This window comes from Danio rerio, chromosome 13, assembly GCF_049306965.1.
Source record: "Danio rerio strain Tuebingen ecotype United States chromosome 13, GRCz12tu, whole genome shotgun sequence".
Taxonomy (NCBI): domain Eukaryota; kingdom Metazoa; phylum Chordata; class Actinopteri; order Cypriniformes; family Danionidae; genus Danio; species Danio rerio.
Genome location: NC_133188.1, coordinates 33,545,272 through 33,569,591, shown reverse-complemented (window position 1 = coordinate 33,569,591; position 24,320 = coordinate 33,545,272). Strand labels below are relative to the sequence as shown.

Genomic DNA, 24,320 nt, shown 5'->3' with positions numbered 1-24,320 from the left:
AACAAGGCCCTAAGATCAGCAGGTCAGTTGATGCTGGAGGTCCCCAGATCAAGGTACAAACAATGGGGTGACCGTTCATTTTTAGTGGCAGGTGCAGAACTGTGGAACACCCAGTCTTTAGAATTTCGCATCATTACAAATGTGGGTTAAACTTAAAACCTATTTATTTAAACTTGCTTTTGATAATCGTTAGTGCAAAATGCTGTTTTATTGTTTTATTGACACTTGTGTTCTCATCAATCTATGTGTTTTAATGTTAATTTTTTGTACTGTTAAGCACTTTGGGCAGCCTCCTGGTTGTAACAAGGTGCTATATAAATAAAGTTTGATTGATTGATTGATTGATTATGGCTGATGAAGGTTATGGGACTAAAACTTCATATGTAATGAAATATTCATACAGCTAGTATTGATAGTTTCCGGGATGGTCTGTTTCCCTTTGGCACATTTTTACATGGTGATTTTTCCCATGCTCATATCGTTGTTTAAGGTGTGCTGAGATTACTTAATTGATAACTTTACATTATACAACATCTCTTATAGCTAAAAACGGAAAAGGATGCCAAAGTGTACTGCATTTCATCCAACACAAAGGACAAGAAGCACTCACTGACCTCAAAGCCGTCAATCTGCAATCTCTGGAGGACCTGTTTGAAGCCGCTCAGGCTAGGTTGGCCCATTCCAAAAAGAGGGTAGTTTCCCTTGACCTTGCGGAAGTTGGGGGCCCCGTGACTTTTTGTAGTATTTAAGACATCAGCTCTATTGTACACATCCTGCACCATAAAAAACTCCCCCTGGACAATATAAAAGTCAGTCATAAAACTCATTTCATCATAAATGACAAGAAATTTCCATGCACTGACCTACATTTCCTGCTTATTACTCATTACACCTTAGGGCTTTTTAAACTAAATATTTTGTAAAAAATCTCAATGAGACAAACATACCAGCACTAGGTAGTGCTCAGGCAGCAGGTCAGATATCCTTCCTCTCAAGTAGTTGGCAGATTGGATCTTGTCATGAATCTGAAACTCTTCCCTGCAGTTATTTCTGTACGGAAACAAAACGCAGAGCATCTGATAGTATAAATGTTGTCTCCACCATTAAAAAATGAAAGCTTTGCTTTTAATTAACTTGCCCAAATTCCAAAATATAACTTATAACTTAGAAATATAACTTATACTTTTATACAGAATATTAATAAATTTTTTCAGCTAAACCCACAGTCATAGGTCATTCATAAAATGCAAAGAAATATTTACTGGCAGAATTATAATAAGAAGAGATGCTCATAAAACTCATAAACCGATCGCAAGTGTTCGTTTACGAGTTTACAAGCAGAGGAAGATCCATTTTAACTTCTTATATGCGCTCCAAACTTTTTCTTTTTCTTCTCCTTCATTTATTCTCTTAGAAATTGAGAGATCACCATTGAAGTATCATACTTAGAGGCAAAATGTGCTTTATGCAATGTTAAAGTTATATAAGGCTTCAGTACACTGTATCAGCCAATCACCATGACAAGGAATCTGTAATCAGTATCGGCTGCAAAAATCCTGAATGAAGCATCCCTAATAATAGGTGTAACACATAAAAACAGCATGTGCCAGAAACTGAACATTATTCATTCATTCATTCATATATTTTCTTGTCGGCTTAGTGACTTTTTTAATCCGGAGTCGCCACAGCAGAATGAACCGCCAACTTATCCAGCACATTTTTACGCAGCGGATGCCCTCCAGCCGCAACCCTATCTTTGGGAAACATCCACATACACATTCACACACACTCATACACTACAGATAATTTAGCCTACCCAATTCACCTGTACCACAATGTCTTTGGACTGTAGGGGAAACCGGAGCACCCGGGGGAAACCCACGCAAACGGAGGGAGAACATGCAAACTCCATGTTATGCGTTACCAGGAACCATGATTTTAGATTAAAAAAAAAACAATCTTGTCTGTGCAAGACATGGACTTCTGCAGTGCAAAATTGTGCATCATGTACACTGGACAAACCTAAAGCTCTCAAAGCAGTTTCAGTATATAAATCCTGCTTGTAATTGGTGTGATTCCACCCCAGTCACTCATGTACATACCAGTAAGTTTTGGTCTTGTATAAAGCTTAACTGCTTTTAGGACACTATTCTTAAAATATGGTTTTGGGGGTATATCTATCTTCCCTCGCACACTGATTGCCATGATTGATTTTGCCCATGTCATATAATCTTATAAAGATACAATCAGATTGGATAGCTTTTATTGTGCTCCTAGCCAAACAACTAATATTGCTTAGGTGGAAGGTTTAGAAAACTCCAACCCCAACACAGTTGATCCGTGTTGTCCTCTTCTTCCCAAAGTTGAAAAAAAAAATAGACTGTCTAAAGGTTAATCTAACTAGTTTAAGAACATTTGGGACCCAGGAAATATATCCAAGAACATGTTTTATTGTCAAATATAGACCAAGTCCGTGTTCCAGCAAATTCATTCAGTGCAAAGTAGAGTGTATTGTGTGATACATATTGTATAATTGTAGTTTTTGTTCAGCCACATTATTATTTACCTTTTTAGTTAATTTTTAATAATGTATGCAAAAGTTGTGATTTTCTATACTTTTTGAAATGTTTTTTTTTGTCTTTTTTTACTGTAATTTGTCATAAAAGGCATAGATAAAATTATAAATAATATTCAAAAGTTCTTTAAAGTTCTAATAAAGAAAAAAATACCTACTTCTTGAAGTCAATCAACAGCAAATTTTTATTTTTAGGTGACCTATCCCTTTAAGCCCATGCAAAGTTGTTGATGACAACTACAACTGTTTTTTTTGTTTTTTTTCTCAAATAGTGACATGCAGATGTGACATTTTGTGCATACGAGGGCCCTTACGTTCAGTTTTAAAAGCATCACGTTGCACTTGTCACTTACGTGATGACAACGGGGGCCACCTTGTTTGTGATGATGGACTTGGTTTTGCTGTTGCGAATGTTCACAGACTGTAGTAAGCGCCTGTGCTCTGCCATGCCGTTCCCTTGGTGATCAGCCTGGTGTGTAGGTGAAAACGGAGCAGCCTGGGAAGTTGCACTGGCGCTCGTACCCATAATCTGCACAGAGCTGGAACGAGGATTTATACTGTGACTAATATAAAGTAAACAGCCAGACACGTTAGTCATTTTACATGGGGTTATTTCGAACGTTGGCACTTTTTAAAGGGCCAGAAGCACCGCTAAGATTCAATTTCCCTTTCTCTCAAACCAAAACACATGTAAAGCACTATAAAATCCCATAATAAAACATATTACTGAAGCTTTATAATTTCACAGAATATATCCCACACAGTAAAAGGAAGTCAGACAACAACAAATTGCATGTGCATAGCATTTCTCTCATGTTATTTGGTTTTTAAATGAATGCCTTACGGTCTCACAGCTGTGCCGCGTGTGTTCACATCCTTTGGTTTTTGCATCTTAGTTTCAGCAAGAGCTCGGGTCACTCTTTAAGTGTAAATCCTGTCAAAACGAATGCAGTTTCCTGCAGGATCTCAACAATAAAAGCCTTTTGTTTTAACTCAAAAGACCTAGCGATGTTTTGCTAGTCTCTTTTCTTCTCTCTCTCTTGTTCAGTGACTCTCTGGTTCTCTTCTCACAGTGACAGGATAGCAGTTCCAACCCTTTTGGGGGCCACAGAGAAATACAGTACATCTGGCAACCAGACGACAGTGTGGGCGGCTCCAGACAATCGCAGGGACAGCCCATGCAAAGGCCACGACGGAAAGCCAAAAGTGAGAGGAAAGAGTGCAAGATCAAACATTTCTGATGCCTTTGCATCTAGCGAAATCAGCTGGAAATGTTGGATGTCAGAGTAATGAAGCAAACCTAATAGTCTCCATGGATTTCAGCGATAATGCAGTTAATTAAGCTAATCCTGTATTTTTTCTTTTACATCCCTTTATAAGATCAAGTTTGTGCCAGATAGATATCACTGGGAAATATATGACAGGTCTGCAAATGCCATTAGGACATTCCTGCTTTATGTTTATATAACTGGCTGGTCCATTGAAAGTTTGGGATACTGAGTTGCTGGCACTAAAACCAATGCTTCCCTTTTCAGGGGCTTGATTTAAATTCCAGTTGTGTCCGAGCATCACGGTCACAGAACAAAAAAACAACACCAAAAAAATCTCTAAATATGGATGGGAAAGGCCCCGGGATGCATTTGTACAACACTGCACAGATCAGTGAACAGATATGCAGTGAGTGGGAGTGAGCAGTGATTGGCACATCCTCATTCATGCTGAGAAACGAGCAGCTTTAAAAACGACCAGCGTTCAAGCATTGAGCTTTCAATCAACATCACATTCAGAATATGAAAATGTTGAAACAAGGAAGACACAATCTGTGTAAAAAAAAAAAAAAAGGCTGCAATGCCAACAATTTTTAAAATGCATGAGGTCAATCAAACCAGGGATCTCTAACATTGATTTTTTTTTTGTTTGTTTGTTTACAGATGGATTTAAGCTTTTGTGGTAACTATAAGAAAGTTACGATGTTGTAAGTCTATTCTAAAACAAATAAATTATATGGTTATGACAAACAATATTAGTGAAGTGCTAGGTAGATAACTAGTAATTGTAGACTACTAGGAAATGTCATAGTGTAAATAATCAGACTGCTTTTTTGATTATTTTCGAATTACTTTTAACCAAACCTTTCTCTAAAATTATAATTTTGTAACATATTAATCTAAGAAATCTAAAACAGAAAAAAAGCACATTAAACATCAAGAGTGCTAAGCATATATAAGTACATCCCTGCCTAATATATCTTTTAAATTCATATTTTAATATACACTATTATATTTGTGCATATACATTAGATTAGTCAGTACTGAAGCCAAATCTGGAGCTTATCTTACAAAATAACTTACGATAACGGTCCAAAAACTAGTACACCCAAATTTACATCTAATAGAAAAATATTAAATACAATTTTTTTTTTTAAAAAAAAAGAGGAAAAAATCATAAGAAACTAACAGATTTTTTTAAAAATTGAAATTGTGCAGTTTGTTTTTTTTTTTCAATAATTTGAAATATTTAATAATAAATAAATAATAATATTTTATAGTTTAATTGTATTATCTTTCAATTTCTAAATATGTTTGGTGACTAAAATATAATTTTAATGAATATATCTGTTTTATGAATCTGTTTAAATGCACCATAATACATTGCATATATTCACTGAGAAATGGAAATTAATAAAAATATCTATTTTCAAAATGGGGTGTGCTCAATCATGCTGATTTGGTTACACGTTATTTTAAGTGCCATTAAGTAGCATGTACGTACATTTGAATTAATAATTCGATACAATGCATTTATTATGTACATACAATTTGGAGGTAATTATATCTGTAACTCATTTCTGTAATTAAATGTATAATTACACTCTTATTATACAAGTTATATACACACTTAAGCTAATATTATTCAGGCGTGATCTCATTTGGTGTTTTTCTAGTTAATTTCACAAGTAAAGGTTAACTGTTAACTTTTATGTATTCTCAAAAACTGTAGTCAAATTACTAGCAATGTTGTTTATTCAGGGTTCTACTTGGGCTATTGTACAACAGCGAAAGATTTTCATTTGTTTATTGAGGAATTTAAAGTCTGACTTGATTAGTTTTATTAATGAAGAATATTATGCATTATCAGATACTCTTTCATAGGGATCAGTCGAGAGGAGATCATTCACTCAATCGATTCTTTAAAAAAAATAATTTAGCATCATAGAAAATATTCAGGAAATTTTACAGTCGATTTGATTTATCTCGAATGATGTCAGAGTTTAATTTGTTTAAGTGTATTTGTAAAGCCTACTGAAAATATGAATTCAGTAGGCTATACTGTATATAAAAACAACAAATGCATAACTGTAAAAAACAGATCTTGTGCATCATAGAAAATAATATTTAGAAAAAAATAAAGTTGATTTGATTTCTTCATGTCAAATGGTGTCCGAGATTTTTACATTTCTTTTTACTTTAAAAGTTATTTTAAAAATATTACATAAAAATAAAGTGCTATTTCCAAAAACAGAGTTTTGTGCAATGACCAGGATGTTTTTCTGAACATGTTGGTATTTGTTTTATTGTATAATATCATATGGTTGATTTGTTTAATTCATTAACATGGCTGATTTTATTTTATTATCGAGAAATTAAGCCTTGTGCAACATAAATGGCACATATTTATGTATTTTTGACGTAATTTTGGCTCGAGCTATAACAGGAGCAAATAATTGAATTGATTAACCTAATGTCTATGTCAAACGTCAATGTCTAACTTTACCGCGGTATTTCAGCTGTGCATTTTTGATAAGATAAACACATTAAGTTCAGCCAAGCAATCAAATGACATAAATATAAATAAAAGTACGAATTTTCCTGTCTAGAAGACAAGGCAAGGAAAAAGTAAAAGCTATAAAAAGTTTCCTTACCTGCCGCTCTGTCAGACACCTGTCAGGACCTGACAGACACAATTAAACAGTGAACAAGAGCATTTCCAGGTCACACTCATCTTAAGCCCTGTCAGTTAATGCCCCCAAAAAAACATGCAGGCAGGTGTCCGTCAAACAGAGCGAGACTCGACCTCTTCCAGCACTGCGGATAGGAAACACATGGGAAGAGAAGAGGACAGAACGGCCACCTCCTCCACAGCAATAAATGTTATTTGAGAGAATGTCAGTGGGTGGCTTCTCATCTTTTCACCAGTCAGCTTCATCTCCCAGCAACAGTGCCACAAACATGCCTGAATTGCTGAAAAACCTGAGGTACTGATATTTGCGCTGATATTCAACATTGGTAAAACTTTCGTGTGATGTGTAGTGCATTGCCAGTATAGAAATGCTGGGTAAAAATATTGCAAAAATATTTTGAGGCATTTAATTCTTTAGTGTTTACATTTTACTGCCACTGTGCCCAATGTCTTTCACTGCATTGAAATCAGCCTCTGCTTTAACTACTGGTGTGAAGTGGACATTGTGTTGCCATGAGTTTCCAAGCAACCGAGCTCACTTCACATCAGGCATTCATGTACTGTAATAAGGGCTTCAGGCTGGAGACAAGAAGAATAGACACATTGAAACGCCCCTTTAGTCTAACACTTTACTGAACACTTTGGATTAAGCTATACGTTACTGAGTTAAAACTGTAAATTATATTTAGAAATAAATCCTCAAATACTTTATTCACAAAACTAACTTGGGGGTAACCTAAATCTTTTTTTTCCACAAAACAGCGCTGTCCCCATACCCCAGTACTCCATCTAGTGGCAACCCTAGTTATTTCACATCTAAAGGGTTGTTTACATTGCATTCAACCATAGTAATCAGTTGTAAGAGAAGACAAACAGAGTTGATATCAAGGAACTTTAATTGCTGTAATAGTGTCCACTGGCATTGGCATTTCATTAAAATTAACAGGGTCAAAGAAGAAAGAAAATACAGTTTCCAATGTTTTTTGCCATATTAGATAAAACACGTCCATCTTAAATCCCCTCACACAGAACTAAATGCATTTCTGATAGTTTGATGCGTGGGGAAAGCATAAAGCAATAGTAAGCATTATTTTTTTTTAAATAAAAAAATTTAACATTTCATAATTTTAGAGTTGAAACAAGCTGGAATTTGACCATTCATATCCATTACAGAAGGACAGTATACACCAATTTCCCTTCACTGTAAATCATTAGAACTTGAATGTGACTTTTGCGCAAACCGGACATGAAAACATACTCCAAGGATTTTACAAGTTCTCAAAATTGAATAGAAACTTAACTGTGACCTCAAAGTCAAACCTAAATTCTGTATTTGCTTTTAACCAATCCATTACTATTACAAATATTACACCTCTGCATTTCCAAATCGTCCCATTTCTGTAAGAAAGTAAATGATAACAAACATGTTTCCAAAAATATAAATGTTTTCTAGTAAAACAGCAATATCTTGATCTTGTTCTCCACTTGAAAGAAACGAAAGAAAGGAACTGATCCCGTTTTAAGGTATGAAAGGGTACTGTATTTGACACAGCTGCTCAGCTTAGTAAAGTAAGGCATGGATACGGAGGCTAAGCACAAGAGATCACTGTGAGAGGAAAAAATAAATCATTCTGTGCCTCAGACAAAGACTGGAGCACAGAAAAAGACAATTAAAGTCATGAGAATAAGTCTTATCCTCTTTAAGTCACTTTGTTTGAATAATCTCTTTGCTTAATTCTCTTACAATAATAATTCTCGTCTTCCACACGATTTGGCGTCCCCCCCCAAAAACAACAACGTTAAAATGATCTGACATGTGAACTAAAGCTTAAGAAGCAGACCGAAAGAACATGCATAGAAGAGCATTGGAAAGATTCAATTCAAGTTTTCGAGACGTTTGATCTGAATCAAAATGAATGTCTGCTCGCGACAAAACTCGTTCACATTGTGTGCGCTTATGAGACAGACCGATGGTACGATGACCAAAACAACACTTCAGTGCTTTCCTACCTTTGATTTGATTATCAAGGTTCGTGAGGATTGTAGTATTTCGGAAAGTAACAGCAGATGTCACAGCTGATATTAATGTTAAATATTCACCGTGCTTTTTCTCCCGTAACAGGAGCCGTAAGATGCGTAATTGTTAGGTGCATAAAGCAAGTGCTTCCTGAGACCAGCTTTCTTTGTCAACATCTTATAAGGTATATTAAACCCTTTATCCAATCAAACATTACTTGGTGTTATTAACTTTTAACTAGGCTATGTTGACGCTTCATCTCTCAAAGACAAACAAAGAAACAAACCTTACTGTTAGCAAAATAAATCTGAACAGAAACATTCTCTTTAATCTAAAGTAACAGTTTGGTCTTTCACGAATGTGATTAGGTGTTTCTTTTCTTAAAATTAACAGTGAAAAAACTGGGAAATTAAACTAATATGACCTGAAATGCTTATTTTGGGGTAGTCCTAAATAAAATGAGAAATTCTGTGCACATTTGGCATTGAAATCATGTGTCAGTTCAAATGAATGATTAAGGTCAATGGTTTAATTATGCATTTTTGGACAATAATATAAAACTATTCTTTTGAACACCTGAAAAATGTATTGAGGTGAAAAAAAAATGATATAAAAGAGCAGGAATGATTGGAATTTTTTCACTTTTTGAATCAAAAAATATGAATATAATCCTGTTGTCCCTTTTAAAATTAACTGGGGGAAAAACAATCGAAAATATAGGGAGATAATGATAACCGCATGTCCTGCAAATCAGTTTATGTGTGAACGAAATAGACTGCATTAAGGGCATCAACTGGAACAGTGTACTTTGATCTATCAGCAGTGAATCTCTAATGGCTGATCCGTTTATGAGTCTATTATGGTAAATTGGTAATATATCCGGGCACTTGCAATAGAGAATTTTTCCCTTGCTCTGTGACTCAAGCAAGTACTGCTGATGGCAGCCCTGAAACCTAAACAACAAAAAAGAAGAGCTCAACAGGGCTCACAGGTTAACTTTCAGGGCTCCAGCAACACCACTGGGCAAACTTTAGTCATTTATCCCCATGATTAAACAGCACCCAGCAGCTAGAGAGAGCTAAAGGAGAGGGCTCACAACATTGGTATCTACAAGCCAAGCCACTGGCACACAGGTACCAGGTAATTAATCGTTGTTCACGTAGGTTCCTCTTCTTTAGATGTCCATCTCAAACTGAGCATCTTCACCTGTAACACAGACACACACAAAAAGTGTCATGCATGACCACTAAAAGACAATAGTGTTAGGCAACATTACTCTGATTCATGTCTGTTTGTGTACACAAGATGAAGCACAAAGCAGGGAGGTTCCAGTGGAAACGGTTCCAGTTCGGTCAGTTTGAAAGACTAACCTTGCCCTGGCTTGGCATCATGGTTGTTGATGTTGTTCGCTTCATTCCGCTTGATTTCATTCAGGATGTTCTTGCCCGTCACTCCTGGGATAACCGGCAGGTGCGCTGGTGGGGTCTGGGCGATGGGGGAGTTACGCCGGTCCAACAGGAACTTACGATCATAGATTATTCGGGTTCCTGCATTGTCATAAATAAATATATTATGTTATGATTCTGTTTTAATATACAGCTTCCAAAGTAGCACTTTTTTCCCTATGGAAGACTATAAATTAACCTCAACCTAAAGCAATCTGACACATTTTGCTTTGCAGTAATAATATGTAAGCAAATTATATGGGGTTGAGAATATGGGTGAGAAAATTATGATGATTTTAATGGGATTATTAATGGTTTTAATGAAGCTCATGTCCCAATTAGGGTGAGCTACACATTAAAAAAAAAATTATATTTTTGCTACTTCTGCATCTTTTAAATCAATTTTATAAAAAAACATTGCATGAAAGATTTTAGCTAATAATAATAATATTAATAATAATACTGTCATCCTATACACATTACTTGTACCAAGCCTGTATGAGTTTTGCTTACTGTTTAACACAGGAAATGCTGGTAACTAAAATGTTAATGTTAACCGTTGACTTTACGTGATTATACATGTCATTGGTTAGCATGGTTTCTGGTTATTCTTTGAAATATTTTCCTTGTTTTTTTATACAGTACTTCTTCATTTTTTTTTGTGAACTATCCTTTTAAAGTTTGAATAATAGGATTCTGAAATAACTTTAATGTGCCCTCTTGGTCACTTCATAATTCTTTTTTAAGTTACAAATATTCACAATATGTTAAATCAAGATTTAGTTACTTGAGAAGCATTATTACATGTTATGAGAGGGAAAGTGAGGAATTGAGAGGAACAACACTACGCAAGTCAATGTGTGCCAGCTACCAGCATTTTTCAAAGTATCTTTTTTTTGTGTTTATTAGAAAAAAAACTCAAATGGCGAAAGATGAGTAAATGATGAAAGAATTTTTAATTTTGGGCTGTCCCTTTAAGCATGTTTATACTGCAAAACAAAAATACTTGCTTGCAAGTAGGCATTGGCTAGTATAAGATTCTAATGGTATGATAACCTTGGATAAAAACATCACGGTTTTACAGTAATGTGATTTCTGCTCCAAAATATATTCTTATTAAACGTCTGGGTTAAAAAAAATAATAATAAAAAAATGTATTCTGTTTTAAAAGCAATGGCTGCATCTGAAATTGCATGCTTACATACTATATAGTACGCTAAAAACAGTATGCAAGCCGATTCATAGAATTTGATAAACAGTATGCGAGTAGTACCTGGATGACCTACTACTTTCGCCGAGATTCTAAAGTGCACATTCAATGGACACGACGCTATCCCATGATACACTGCGAGAATATTCATGAAAGTGAAGCAGGTCTGTCATGTGATGATGACAAAATGAACCCCGTACTACATCCAAGCTCATTCATACTACTCACATTCATACTGCATAGAACATACTATTCTATTGATTGAGTAGTAAACTTTTATTTAAATGCAGTACCTAATGAGTAGTCTGTGATTTTGCACGCAGCCAATATATTTTATTATGCAAAACATTTGAAATATTTTGGAACATGTCAGGTTAAATAATTCAAATGAATCATTGACTCCTGCTGTGTTTATTAGTGTCAAAAACACAGATTTCTTTACAATTTAAAACCATATCTTTCAATCTCTTATCTGCTGGAGAAACTGTTGTCCTAAAAACAACAACAGCAACAAAAACTTTGAAAAAATTATTGCATATACTGTAGGGAAGGTGTAACAAAAAAATGTTTTGGCGGTTTTAAAACCTTGACTTTTCCAAACTGTGATATACCTTGAAAACCATTATTGTCCCATGCCTACTTGCAAGAGTTCATGCCTAAATTTGAATCCATTTCAAATCCTTAAATGGTGAACCAAGACTTTTTAGATCCTGCAGAAATCCTACATACATACACAGAACATCCTACATGCATACATATGCATGCATACACAAATAGGCACAAATATATGCAAACATATTGTTGATCTATATATCAATTAAGATGACAATTGATATAGTATATTTCATTATTACTATACATATCCTTATGTGCGTTTAATGTCCTACATTCCTTTGTTCTGTCCTGTTCTGTCAATCAGTCACTGCGGACCAATCATGTTGATCATATCGACGCACAGGCGGCGCTGTTTTTGTTTTGAACTACATGGCTGTGTCTCAAAAACCTAGTACGCTGCCTACCTAGTATACATATTTAAACCATGTCCGTTTTAAAAGTCTTAGCGTTTTTGACCATCATTACACTGTTTACATGCAAACTAAACGAAGGTTACAGCGAGAACCCTATAATGCTATCTAGGCAGGTGGAACACTAGGTTTTAAGACACAGCCGTTTTATGTGGTTACGGCTTCCTGGCCAACACAGGCCAACCATTATTACACGATCTCCCTGCAAACAGCTGCATATTTAAGGGCTCGTCTCGCTTTATTACCTCCCGGGGTGGTGGAGAATAAAGTGCCTCCAGGAGTGGTGCAATAGTCGTGAGGTAGCTGCGTTGAGTCGTTGATCAGCACCGTCCTGGTCGGGATGGCCCTGCTCTCACTAAGCTGACGACTGGACGACATTGCACTTGCTTCGGGTGCTAATCAGAGTCGAGCGATAAGTTTTCCCCGATGGAAGGTAAAAACCTCGGGCCCTTTCCCCTCGTTTCTTATCGCTTTCCCAGGGCTTTCTTCACGTTCAGCTCGTCCTCCCAGCCGTCAGCACCGACCCCTCCCTCCGCCAGGCAGGAAGCGAAGAGCGCTCGGAGGATATGACGTCAGGGAAGAATTACGTCGATTCAACGCCCACAATTTGTTTTACTCAACATTTTTGATACCAGTCAATGAGTTTTTACTGCAAAATAACTTATAAGGATAAAATTAAATATTGTTGACTCAAATGTATGCTAGTTTTGTAACCTAGACATTAAAAAAATTATACACTTGTTTTTCCGATGTAAATTGGTACAAACATTTTGGGACAAAAATTAGTTTGGGTTTGGATACATCAGAAAACATCTGCAAGACTTATCTTCTCATAGGAAATTATTAAGTTTAACGTAATGCTTAAAGATAAAAAGATAGATAATGAATTTGTTGATATTATTGCAATTTTATATTCATAAATTTTTATATATTTTTTTAATTTCCCCAAGACTATGGGTGTTTAAAGGAGAATCTGATATATATATTTAAAGACATTAAAAGAGATGAAAAGCCAACAAGAAAGATATTTATGTTCATCATTTGAGGATTTTGGTTGCATATTGTGAGAACTTCAACTCCCCTGTTTTGTATTTTTCTGTATCATTTATTTTATTTGTTATTTATTTGTTTATTTATATATATATATATATATATATATATATATATATATATATATATATATATATATATATATATATATATATATATATATATATATATTTTTTTTTTTTTTTTTTTTTTTATTATTTTATTTATTTATTTATTTTTTTCCAGAGATGGGTTGCAGCTGGAAGGGCATCTGCTGCGTAACACATATGCTGGATAAATCGGCGGTTCATTCCGTTGTGGCGACCCCAGATTTATAGGGTAAATCTGAAAAGAAAATGAATGAATACATGAATGCTGTATTATTGTTATTATTATTATTAGTAGTAGTAGTAGTAGTAGTAGTAGTATTCATGTTATTGAGGATGGGAGGATTGTGAATGCAAATTGTTTGTTATCTCAGTAAAAATTATTCAGATTTTTCAAAATTCAATAATCACATTTGTGATCATATCACATAAATAATGTTAAATAAATACGTTGATTTAGTCTGGACTTCGTATAGATTACTGAACTCAGTTTAACCTCGTAACCTTGTTTATTTCACAATATTGAAAAAACACATTGTGTGATATAAGAGGACTTTTGCTTGCTTTTTTTCTGCAAGATTTAGTTTTTTTAACATAATTAAAATTATTTTATATTAATTTCTGTTCTTATTTTACTTGATAGGGATTGTTTTTTATAAACTTAACTGTCAGTTTAAGAATTTTTTACATTTTTCAAAATTCAATAATAACATCTGTGATCACATCATATCAAATAAATAACAAATTAATACCATTAAAAATAAATACATTCATTCAGTCTGGACTTTGTATAGATTTCAAAACTCAGTTTAACCTTGTAGCCTGTATTCAAAATATTGTAAAGCACATTTAGTGAAGCAGAAGAGAAGGACTGTGCATTTCACTTTTGCTTTCATTTTACTGCTAGATTTTGTCTTTGAGCATGAATAAAATTAATTTAAAAAATGTGTGAAAAGTCAGAAATTGCTTTCAGTGTTTAACTTGGTATTATTTAATATTTTATTTAATTATTTATTTTCCTTTCTCCTGTTTTCATGTTGGTTGTTATTTAATCAGACTATAGTTTTATAATAGATGTCTTGTTCCTTTTTCTCAAACTGGAGCAATAAAAAGAATATAATTTGACCTCATTAAAAGTATTTTATTTCAAACTTTGCTTTAACTCTAATTACAATTACACAAAGTGAGAGAGAGAGAGAGAGAGAGAGAGAGAGAGAGAGAGAGAGAGAGAGAGAGAGAGAGAGAGAGAGGCTCATTGTCAATTCATAAATCAGACGCAATACATCACTTTTCGGTCTCTGCGCAATCTAGTCTCTGCGCATGCGCGATTTCCATAAGCACGGCGCCGCTGCTGTCCTGTCTTTACACACACACACAGCCTACCGGAATCAATACACACACCAGAGCGCCCAATATGAGCTTCTTAACTGAAGAAAGAGGAAACCCCAACACTTTGAGCTATAGGCTATACTTCAGTGAGTATGAATTCTGTTCTTAAGTGATGGATTTGAAGTAGTTTGTACGATCGCGACAGTGATTATTGAATTAAGATGAAAGGGGCTGGGCCTCAAGTCCCACGTGTCGCTTTTTCTCGCGTCATTTATGATCTAAAATTTACTCGAGAAGCAGTAAATGCTTATATTTTACGATATTAAGCCGATTATCCGTACAGAATGGCTATTTTAACGTGTAGTTACTGATGTATTTATGGTTTTAGTGAAAGCGTACTATAACCTGTTATACCGGTTACAAATTAAGAACAGAAAGTCCTAAATGAACTACAAAGTATTTTGATTACCAAACAGAAGGCATTTCAATCTCGTTATATTGGTGTTTTTACTGTGTAACTCCAGATATAAATGCAATGCAGGACTGGCTCGTTGCATCATTCAGTTGCTTTCTCAAATTAGCATATAAAGATCTAGTGCTGTTATTTTCTTCTGCAGTCTAAAATAACCCTTAAATCAAAATCTAAATATAGTAAAGCAGATATACTAGGTGATTATTCTCAGAATAGGGTATGCTTTGTTTATTTTAGCTGCCAGGTTTCTGCAGCAGACGTCTCACCCTTAGCAGCAGCATGACACCACCTTCAAAAATGAGTAAAATGATTAGTGATTCATATTAATTGCTCGAGATTATCATTAACACACTTGTGCAAGGCAAGTTTATTTATATAGCACATTTCATACACAATGGCAATTCAAAGTGCTTTACATGCACAAGAATAAAAGAAATGATTAAATAAAAATCATTAAAACTGATAAAACAGATTAAAATGTGTTAAAACAGGTTATAAAAGAATGAAAAAGAAAAGAAAGACATAATCTTGCGATCTATCGGACGTAGCACTGCTCATTCAGTAAAGGCAGTTTAAAGAAATAATTTATTCAAACATTATTTAAACTTTCATTCTTAAATAAAACGATACAAATAGCATAAACAGTGATGTAAGGGTTTTTTTTTTTTTTTTTTTGATGTTGTAGGATCTTTAATGATTCATTTCTTGTACATGCATTCAAAACAATCGGTTTTTGACTTTATGATAACAACATATTAGGCATGAGACAATAACCCTTTTCAAGGTATACCACGGTTTGGAAAAGTCTAGGTTTTAAGACTGCCAAAATTTTCAATAATACCATTCTTTGGGAATGTGTAATTAGAGTAGATTTTTTTTCTTTTGTTTTTTTTTTTGTTTTTCAGGACAGCAGTATCTCAAGCCGAAAAGATATCCTAAGATGCTGTTTTAAATTGTTAAGAAATCTGTGTCTTTGTAACAAGTGAAGACAGCAGAAGTTAATGATTCACTTGAAAATCTTTCAAAAAATTAAATATATTGTTTTTAAAGGGAATAAAAGTTGTAGTTTTTTACCCAGACATTTAAAAAAAGAATATATTTTAGAGAAGTAATCACAATGCCATGAAACCGTGATAATTAATTCAAGGTTATCATACCAACAGAATCCTTTACCGGCCCATGCCTACAACTGTTACTAAAGTACCTTACAGAAATGCTACTTTATATGATCACATAAATATATTCATTTACAAAGCCTTGAAAATGAGAAATATATTATGTTATTCAAACCCTTTTCTGGTTTTGACAGAGAACTCAGATGGAAAATATCTTTCACCATTCCATGACATCCCTATGTTTGCAGATGAAGCTCAGGTACAGTATGGTCATTTATTATGTTATCAGATTTTCTCCTCAGGGTCACAGTGTTGACGCCCCCTCCCTTGTGGGACCCCTTTGGCAATGAACGGTCATTTCGCAATCCGGTACAGCCCAGTGTATATTAGCTCTTTATCGGGTGAACGGACTTAGTCTGGGAGAGAAATGATCTTTACCCTGCAACAGTGTCATCTTACATTGTTCAATACTTTGGACTGCTTTGATATCTGGCTTGTGACATGTGTGAAACTTTGATTAATTGCTCTCACAGCATTTAGGTTGCTTTTAGTAATGAAAACCTTAGAGTTCTATAATAGGAATGCCACATTTAGCCTTGACGTTTTCTTTTATTTAATTTCTCATTTTTATTTTCTTTGTAGAACATTTTCCACATGGTTGTTGAAGTGCCAAGATGGACAAATGCAAAAATGGAGGTATGAACAGCACTGAAAGTACAATGCAAAACCACTCCACTTGCATTATAACAAAATAAAACAATTGAATAGAGGACTTTGTGACCATGCAAGGTCATATATATTTACACACCTAAAACAAGAATGGTTACAGTAAATGTACTGGGATTAAGGGGTGTTAAAAATAAATGACATTTAACCTTTATTTTTTGGTGTGGGTGTGTGTTTTGAAATGCAAACAAAGTAAGGAGTCATCAGCCAGTCTACATGTATTCTTTTATTCTGTAAGTCAGCATTATGATTTGCTTCATAGATTGCAACAAAAGACCCCCTGAACCCAATTAAGCAAGATGTCAAGAAGGGCAATTTGCGCTATGTGGCCAATGTTTTCCCCCATAAAGGCTATATTTGGAATTATGGAGCAATTCCTCAGGTAAGGCTTTTATTTAAACATTGATCATACATTAAACACAGTATAAGACAGTATAATACAGTGCAATACATAAGCATTAAAAGGCATGGTAACTTTTAGTTTAAATACTAATTCTCACTATGAACTAGTGGCTTATGTTGGCTGGTTATTAGTACCTATAAAGTACATATTCTGCATGATTTTATTGTCCATCCCTAATCCTACCTAATATCTAAACCCAACTACTACCGCTACTAAAGGGTCACGAAACACCAAAACACATTTTTTGAGATGTTGCCAGTCATATATGTGTCCCACGTTACTAAAAACACTATTAGGGTACATGTATTTAACAAAAAAGTGAAAATTGGTTGTTTTTGCGTTATTTCGAGCAAATTCGTTCTTACAGTTTGAAAATTAATTTTGAAGCTACGTCACGGCCATGAGATCCTTGTGTAAATTCCAGTGTGTAGACTGCTTTCAGCATTAATTCATTTTAAAGACATTGTTTGAACCAATTAGCGCACTCGATTGTGAATGAGGCAACTTCATTAATATGCATGATATAGCTTTGAAGACCTGTTTTTACCTCTTAAAGTGTTCTGACAGCAGAGACGCCACGTTGCGTTGTCAAACATAATTAAAGCAATTGGAAGATTAAGAATTGTTTGGAGACATGGGTCGTCAGTGTTGTATTTAAAAATGTGCTGCAACAAAGTTTTTTTTTTCCAATTCACCGCTATGAGAGCGCAGCTGGGCACGCATGTGGATTACAATTGTCTGCTAACACGTGACAAAAATATGTTTGTAAGGAAAAAAAAACTTTATCCGAGAGCTTTTCGCATCTGGAAATTGTGAAATCTGGATTTGCCACTCGTCTCCTTTTAAAAAAATATGTGGTTTCAGTTTGTATTAATTGTCCTGTCTTTACAGATTTGGTAAGTGTGCGATCAATGTGCTTTGTTTGTTTATTCAGATGGCATAGTTGGTTCATGTCGTCAGTAGTACTCTTTCAGTTTTTAAAGTCATACCTTAGTCTAAATGATTGTTCCAAAGTTTACGTTACGTTACAGTACGTTAAAATCACTACAATATTATGGACTGAAAGATCCACTGTAAATGCTGCTCTCAGTATGTAAACATGTAAACACCTTAATGAAACTATTATCGTTGTGTAGGATTTTCACCACGTATAATTTTCGCCGCATTTTGTGACAGGATAGTTTATACACACATGGCTGTGTTTCTACCGTAAAATGCAAAGGATTTTGTTCCCTCACACACTGCGTGCATTATCAAATTCCATTAAAACTACACTCTTCTGGTAGTTCCTCACATCCAAAATCTCGTTTGTCATGGGGGGCGTGCATGAAATGTTTCTGATTGAAAGTAAAAGTGCCAAACTGCAGTTTAAGTTGACAAATTAACAAAGAAACTACATGAAACTCCAAAGAAAATGTGGATAGCACAGTGTCTAATTATGTGCAATAACATGTAAAATGGGATCATGAAAGAAATATTTAAAACGCAACTTATGTACACTTTAATCATATTATTGTCTCATTCACATTAAGGCAAATTATTCCCTTACTGTTGTCCATGTAAATGTAGTCAATGTTTGTCCCTCCTGCATGTGTGTTGCCGGTGTGAAAATCAGCCGTAGTTCATTTAATGAAACTCTCCTTTCGTGAAAACCCTTCCCTCTTTTACCACTTGACACTCCCCCCTAAACAAAGCTGGACTTAACCACTTTCCTGACTTCTTTCAGACTAGAGGTGTGAAAATAACCTGCTTAGATGGGGTTTTGTGGCCCTTTAATAACTATTAATAATCAGCAAATTAGGAGTTTATTGGAGACACTGCTTACTGCAGAGCCACTTAAACTCCAGCGAGAGGGAGCTTGAGCTCCAACTCCTCCTATAAGCTGTTTTAATGCCTATGATTTACCCCACCCTTAACACCAAGCCCCAGTGACATCACTTGTAGAAGAAGTGCAAGGATGAAGGAGCTGGAGCTCAAGCTCCCCTTGCTGGAGCTCAGCTCCGCCCAAGTGGCTCAGCAGTGAGTACCACTTGGTTTATTGAGGCAAAATCATAGTTAATGGCTTATTAATAGCAAGAATTCTTCTTTAAAATAACCAAATGTGTGACAAAATGATACTATAAGTTTGAACTGGGATATAGCTGTTTTTATCTGACTACACGAGATCATGGATTACAGTAATCTTTTCTTGAGTTATACAGGCCTTTATGGTCACTTCTGATCAATTGAATGACTAAGTAAAAATGCCTTAAGTTTTAAATCATAATAATGTACTGTATATCTATTATTTCTTATTGACCACAAATTAAAACTGATCCTTTTAGTACTTGATGGCTTATTTAGTATGGCTTATCAGATTGTAAATACTGCTGTATCTACCTGCAATTTATTCTGTCATTGCTTGTCATTGATGATGCTAGAGAAAGTTTAGCATTATTAATTGAATTGCTTTTCTTGTAGACATTAATAATGCCATTGTGCCAAGAACTTTGACCAAATCTTTTCTGACAGACTTGGGAAGACCCCGGGCACAAAGACAATGACACGGGTTGCTGTGGTGACAATGACCCAATTGATGTCTGTGAAATCGGCAGCAAGGTATTAATATTGGTGTTTGGCTTTTTAAAGTAATCTCTGAAATCACATTTTTTGGATTACACAAACAAATACCTAAATGTGTCCACATTTCAGGTGTGTAGTCGCGGAGATGTCATCAAAGTAAAAGTCCTGGGTGTTTTAGCAATGATTGATGAAGGTGAAACTGACTGGAAAGTTATTGCAATCAACGTTGATGACCCTGAGGCAAAGGACTTGAACAGTAAATAACACTCGCACTTTCCAATTGACTTAAAAGAGAGAGAAGGATATGTGATTGTTTGCATTTCTCTGATCTGAAATATAGACATTAGCGACGTGAGGCGACACAAGCCAGGCTACCTCGAGGCAACAGTCGACTGGTTTAGGCGATACAAAGTACCTGATGGAAAACCTGAGAACCAGTTTGCATTCAACGGAGAGTTCAAAGACAAGGTATATTTGTTCGGAAATGTTGTAAACAAGTTTTAATTCATGCCTAAAGTATAATTCATTTTATAAGTCATTCAAAGGCTGCACTTACACTGCATACTTCAAGTGACCCAATTTAGTTTCTTTTCCCCATGTGGCACACATCGGATATGGCCCGTGTACATGTAAGCAGGAAAAACATTACATGGATTCTAATTTTCTCAAATCGGTTTCAGGCCTTGTTCATGATTGGAAATTAATTAATGAGAGTCATGCATCAATAAAAACCGCTGCGAATGACGTCAACTCTGATGCTTTCATTTCACAACAGACAACAGCAGAGTTCCAAACCTTAAATCTCATATACTTCCTAATCTGCAATTGCCTCTCTTGATATACCACTAACTGTACTCAAAAAAAAAAAATATATATATATATACATTACTTATGCTTTCCTTCTTAGAGTTTACAGAGCTGAAACTTGCCTATAGCATTTATTCATTGTTGCTCTTAGTTGTGTAAATTGCTTCCTTGTCCTCATTTGTAAGTCGCTTTGGACAAAAGCGTCTGCTAAATGACTAAATATAAATTTAAATATACTAGGACAAAAAAAAAGCTTTCATATTTTCATGTAGCACAAGTTTTAACCATGTTAATGAGAGAGAGGGAAAGAGTGCAACATCCGCCATGTAAACGATATGAACTAATGTAAAACTATTGTATACATCACATGCATAAATCATGCCATGGACATTACATTAAAATGCCTACTATAGCAAAACAAATTGTAAAAAAGGATAACAAATTAAATCCTGTGAACAGATTAAATGTAGGAATGGAGAAAAGAGTGCTTTTATAATCAGTACTCACCCTTTTTTTCCTGGTTATTTTGTAATTTTATTTTCCTGGATTTTGCTGTTTGCAGTATAAATGCAGACATCAGATACGAGTTACTTTTAAAAGATGGTGTTAACGGATCATCAAAAAAATCTGATACAGTCACAAAATCGGAATTGACCATTAAGTTCTGCAGTGTAAATGCAGCCAAAGTGTATTCCAACTGACAAACACAGGAGTTTAAGAGGCTCATTCTTATCCGATGTTTGGACTATTTTTTCTATACAGCAGTTTTCTGTCTAACCGCATTAAAAATGTCTTTATACTAATTTAATATAGGCCCAATCCCAATTTTATTTTTGTATATTAAATCATATGTTTGGTCGGCGCCAGTGGTGTAATGGTCAGTGCATCGACAACTGCACTCCGTTGCTCATGACGACTCGAGTTTGATTCCCACCTCGCGGTCATATGCCGATCCTTCCCCTCTCTCTGCTCCCCATGCTTTCCTGTCAATAATCTATACTGTCCTATACATTAAAAGGTGAAAACCGCGAAAACATAATTACAAAAAGACATGTTTGTTTGTTGTAAATATTCAAAATAATGACAAAAATACTCATTTGTGGATCCCCTTACTTCCGGGTGCTGCTATCCTGCTGTTGTGGCTGGTGTATTCTAGGAAATTTGGTTTTGAGTGTGGTTCTGAAAAATCTTTGTTCGAAGGGCTATTTGTCCCTTCCCCTTAGCCCTACGCTTTCAAACTAAAGAGAATTAGTAAGAGGAAGGGCTAAGAGGTAGAATTGGGATTGGACCATAGTCACAATTAACTTTGTCCCCTCAGACACGCAGTTTTCAATGCAGATGCTTGTTGTTTTTATTGTTTTCAGTCTTTTTTCTATCTGCTCTGTTCTGTTAAAGTGCTTTAAAATGCATATGTATATAATAGTCAACGTCCAGAGTGGATCAAAAAAGATTTTCGAAATTGTCCTAAGACACAAACAGGCATTGTACAATGGACCCTTTTCATAAGACCTGCATTGAATGCATTTAGCGGTTATATTCTTAAATCCTCTATAAAGTTTTTAGTATTTAGATTAAAAAAAACATGTACATTTTATATATATTTATGTATGTATTATATCATCTTTGCATAAAACTACAAAAAGATGAATTACCGCTTGTGTGAGGCATTTGTTATACATAGTGTATGGGCAGGACAGTAAATTTGACATTGTTCCCTCTTCTGACTGCTATTATCAGTCTAACACATTTTTTTTTTTTCTGAAAGTCTTGATAACACCATCATGGAGTTTTTCTTTTATTTCATCAAATGGGATTGTTAAAAAATATATATATTGTTCTCTCCCATTCACTGAGCTCTTAAGTTTACACAACTATGATGACTTCTGCTATTGAGAAACCCGGAAATGTAAAAAGGGTTCATAGTTTTAGGAACATTTTGAAACAAATGTGGCTGTGCACATAGAGCACTGCTCATAGTCTTACATTTATTGCATGCGCTATATTGACCTTATTCTCCGCAGTCAAGCGGGCGCTGCCATTTGAATCTTTTTGGCACGAGACTTCCTGTCTCATTCACTTCCATTAATTTTTAGACATTAAAAACTGCTCGTTTCGCTGTTTGATTTTGCAAACTGATATTTTCTTGTTATATTATTCTACTTGGTCTGTATAGTCATGCAAACATTTGTTTGTAGAGCAAGTAGTGTGACCGTTTTTTGCTGTTTATTATTCCTTGTCATTTCTCCCATAGGCGACTGAAACGGAAGTTCTAAGACAATCGCGAAAACAGGCGCACTTCTGCATTTTAGAATAAGGTCAATAGCTTAAAATCTAATATAGCTTTTACAGCAGTGTAAATATGCTACATTTATTCCAGGACTTTGCAATTGAGACAATCAAAGCCACCCATGGCTTCTGGAAGGCACTTCTCTCACAACAAACCAATGCTGGTGAATTAAACTGGTGAGGGAATGTTTATTCAGCACCTGCATTTATTTTTTGATATTTTATTTCAGCTATTGTTCATGCTTTCAAGCACTAGATAACCATGTAGACATGACTGAAATATACAGTCATTTTGGGATTTGTCGAATACTTCTCACCTTATTTGTATTGCTCTTTCCTCTTTCTATGTGCAGCAAGAACACCTGCGTCTCAGAGGGTAATAGTCCATTCTGCTGTTCAGCCGATGAAGCCAAAGCAGTTGTTGATGGAGTAAGAACTTCCTTTTTTATTTTCAGTCATTTCTGTTTACAGGTGTATTGCTTATATAGTGGTACAATTGCATCAAGCATGACTGCTAATGTATTTTTTATTTTCATTTTCAGTCATGCGCTTGCGGAGATGCCAGTCCAATTCCAACCTCAGGTTTTACAGTCTTTTTATGATGCATCATTTTTTGAAGTTTATACATTTGTACTGTTGAGCATCCATTCAATTTAAATTGACAACCCAATTCTCTGCTATCTTTTTCTTTTTCAGTTGACAAGTGGTTCTATTATGCGAAGAACTAAAGAAGACAACACTGCGAAAGGACCAGTCTGATCATGAGACTATTAGGATATGTATGTCAGGAACTGTTGAGTATAATGGATATTTTAGAGAAAAACAGGGGCACTTCACTTCTTATTTGAGAGCTGAGTCTCGTATTAGAGCAACAGTTGTAGGAGCTAACCAGCGTCTCGTTAAGTTGTTTTTGATAATGGTTAGAGATTCTTTGTAACATTTACTAATGTTAGTTAACAGTCTGGTGGCACTCAGGTACTGTACAATTCTGAACAAATGCTTTAATAAAGCTATTCTCATATGACACTGCTGTTTTCTCATATGGTTTTATTTTCAGTTTTACACAAATATTAAGGTCATGGTGGTGCAGTGGGTAGCACGATCGCCTTACAGCAAGAAGATCGCTGGTTCGATCTTTGGCTGGGTCCAGTTGGCATTTCTGTGTGGAGTTTGCATGTTCTCCCCGTGTTTACGTGTGCTCCGGTTTTCCCCACAAGTCCAAAGACATGTGGTACAGGTAAATTAAGTAAGC

The 24,320-nt window shown here is 35.1% G+C and overlaps 3 protein-coding genes across 8 annotated transcripts in view; 1 reads left to right on the top strand and 2 right to left on the bottom strand.

Annotated features, from left to right (window-relative positions):
* Nucleotides 1-6,776, bottom strand: part of pald1b (phosphatase domain containing paladin 1b) — a 45,195-nt gene extending 38,419 nt beyond the window's left edge. For 2 of the 6 annotated variants that reach the window (XR_012388577.1, XM_073919619.1), the window contains exons 1-4: nt 6,498-6,662; nt 2,929-3,114; nt 948-1,050; nt 615-794 (exon numbers count right to left, since the gene is read on the bottom strand). Coding sequence is in view for 4 of the 6 variants with exons in the window: in XM_073919619.1 (XP_073775720.1) it covers nt 615-794; nt 948-1,050; nt 2,929-3,101 (456 nt within the window). In the remaining 2 variants the exon portion in view is untranslated. Of the gene's footprint in view, nt 1-614; nt 795-947; nt 1,051-2,928; nt 3,115-3,419; nt 3,714-6,497 lie in introns of those variants that run through there. The other 4 variants (XR_012388576.1, XM_073919618.1, NM_001431070.1 and 1 more) reach the window with 3 other exon arrangements.
* A 637-nt stretch (nt 6,777-7,413) lies between these two features.
* Nucleotides 7,414-12,763, bottom strand: eif4ebp2 (eukaryotic translation initiation factor 4E binding protein 2). The gene is made up of 3 exons (NM_212803.1): nt 12,478-12,763; nt 9,923-10,099; nt 7,414-9,758 (listed from the first exon to the last, which is right to left on the bottom strand). Exons 1-3 carry the CDS (start codon nt 12,608-12,610, stop codon nt 9,727-9,729), a joined length of 342 nt encoding a protein of 113 aa, NP_997968.1. The 5' UTR covers nt 12,611-12,763; the 3' UTR covers nt 7,414-9,726.
* A 1,969-nt stretch (nt 12,764-14,732) lies between these two features.
* Nucleotides 14,733-24,094, top strand: ppa1b (inorganic pyrophosphatase 1b). Its single transcript, NM_001017833.1, is given in 11 exon segments — nt 14,733-14,843; nt 16,479-16,543; nt 16,927-16,980; nt 17,273-17,392; nt 19,925-20,011; nt 20,105-20,231; nt 20,316-20,443; nt 23,160-23,245; nt 23,422-23,497; nt 23,611-23,650; nt 23,765-24,094. Coding segments are annotated over 11 exon segments (876 nt in total). The 5' UTR covers nt 14,733-14,782; the 3' UTR covers nt 23,797-24,094.
* The last annotated feature ends 226 nt before the right edge of the window (nt 24,095-24,320 follow it).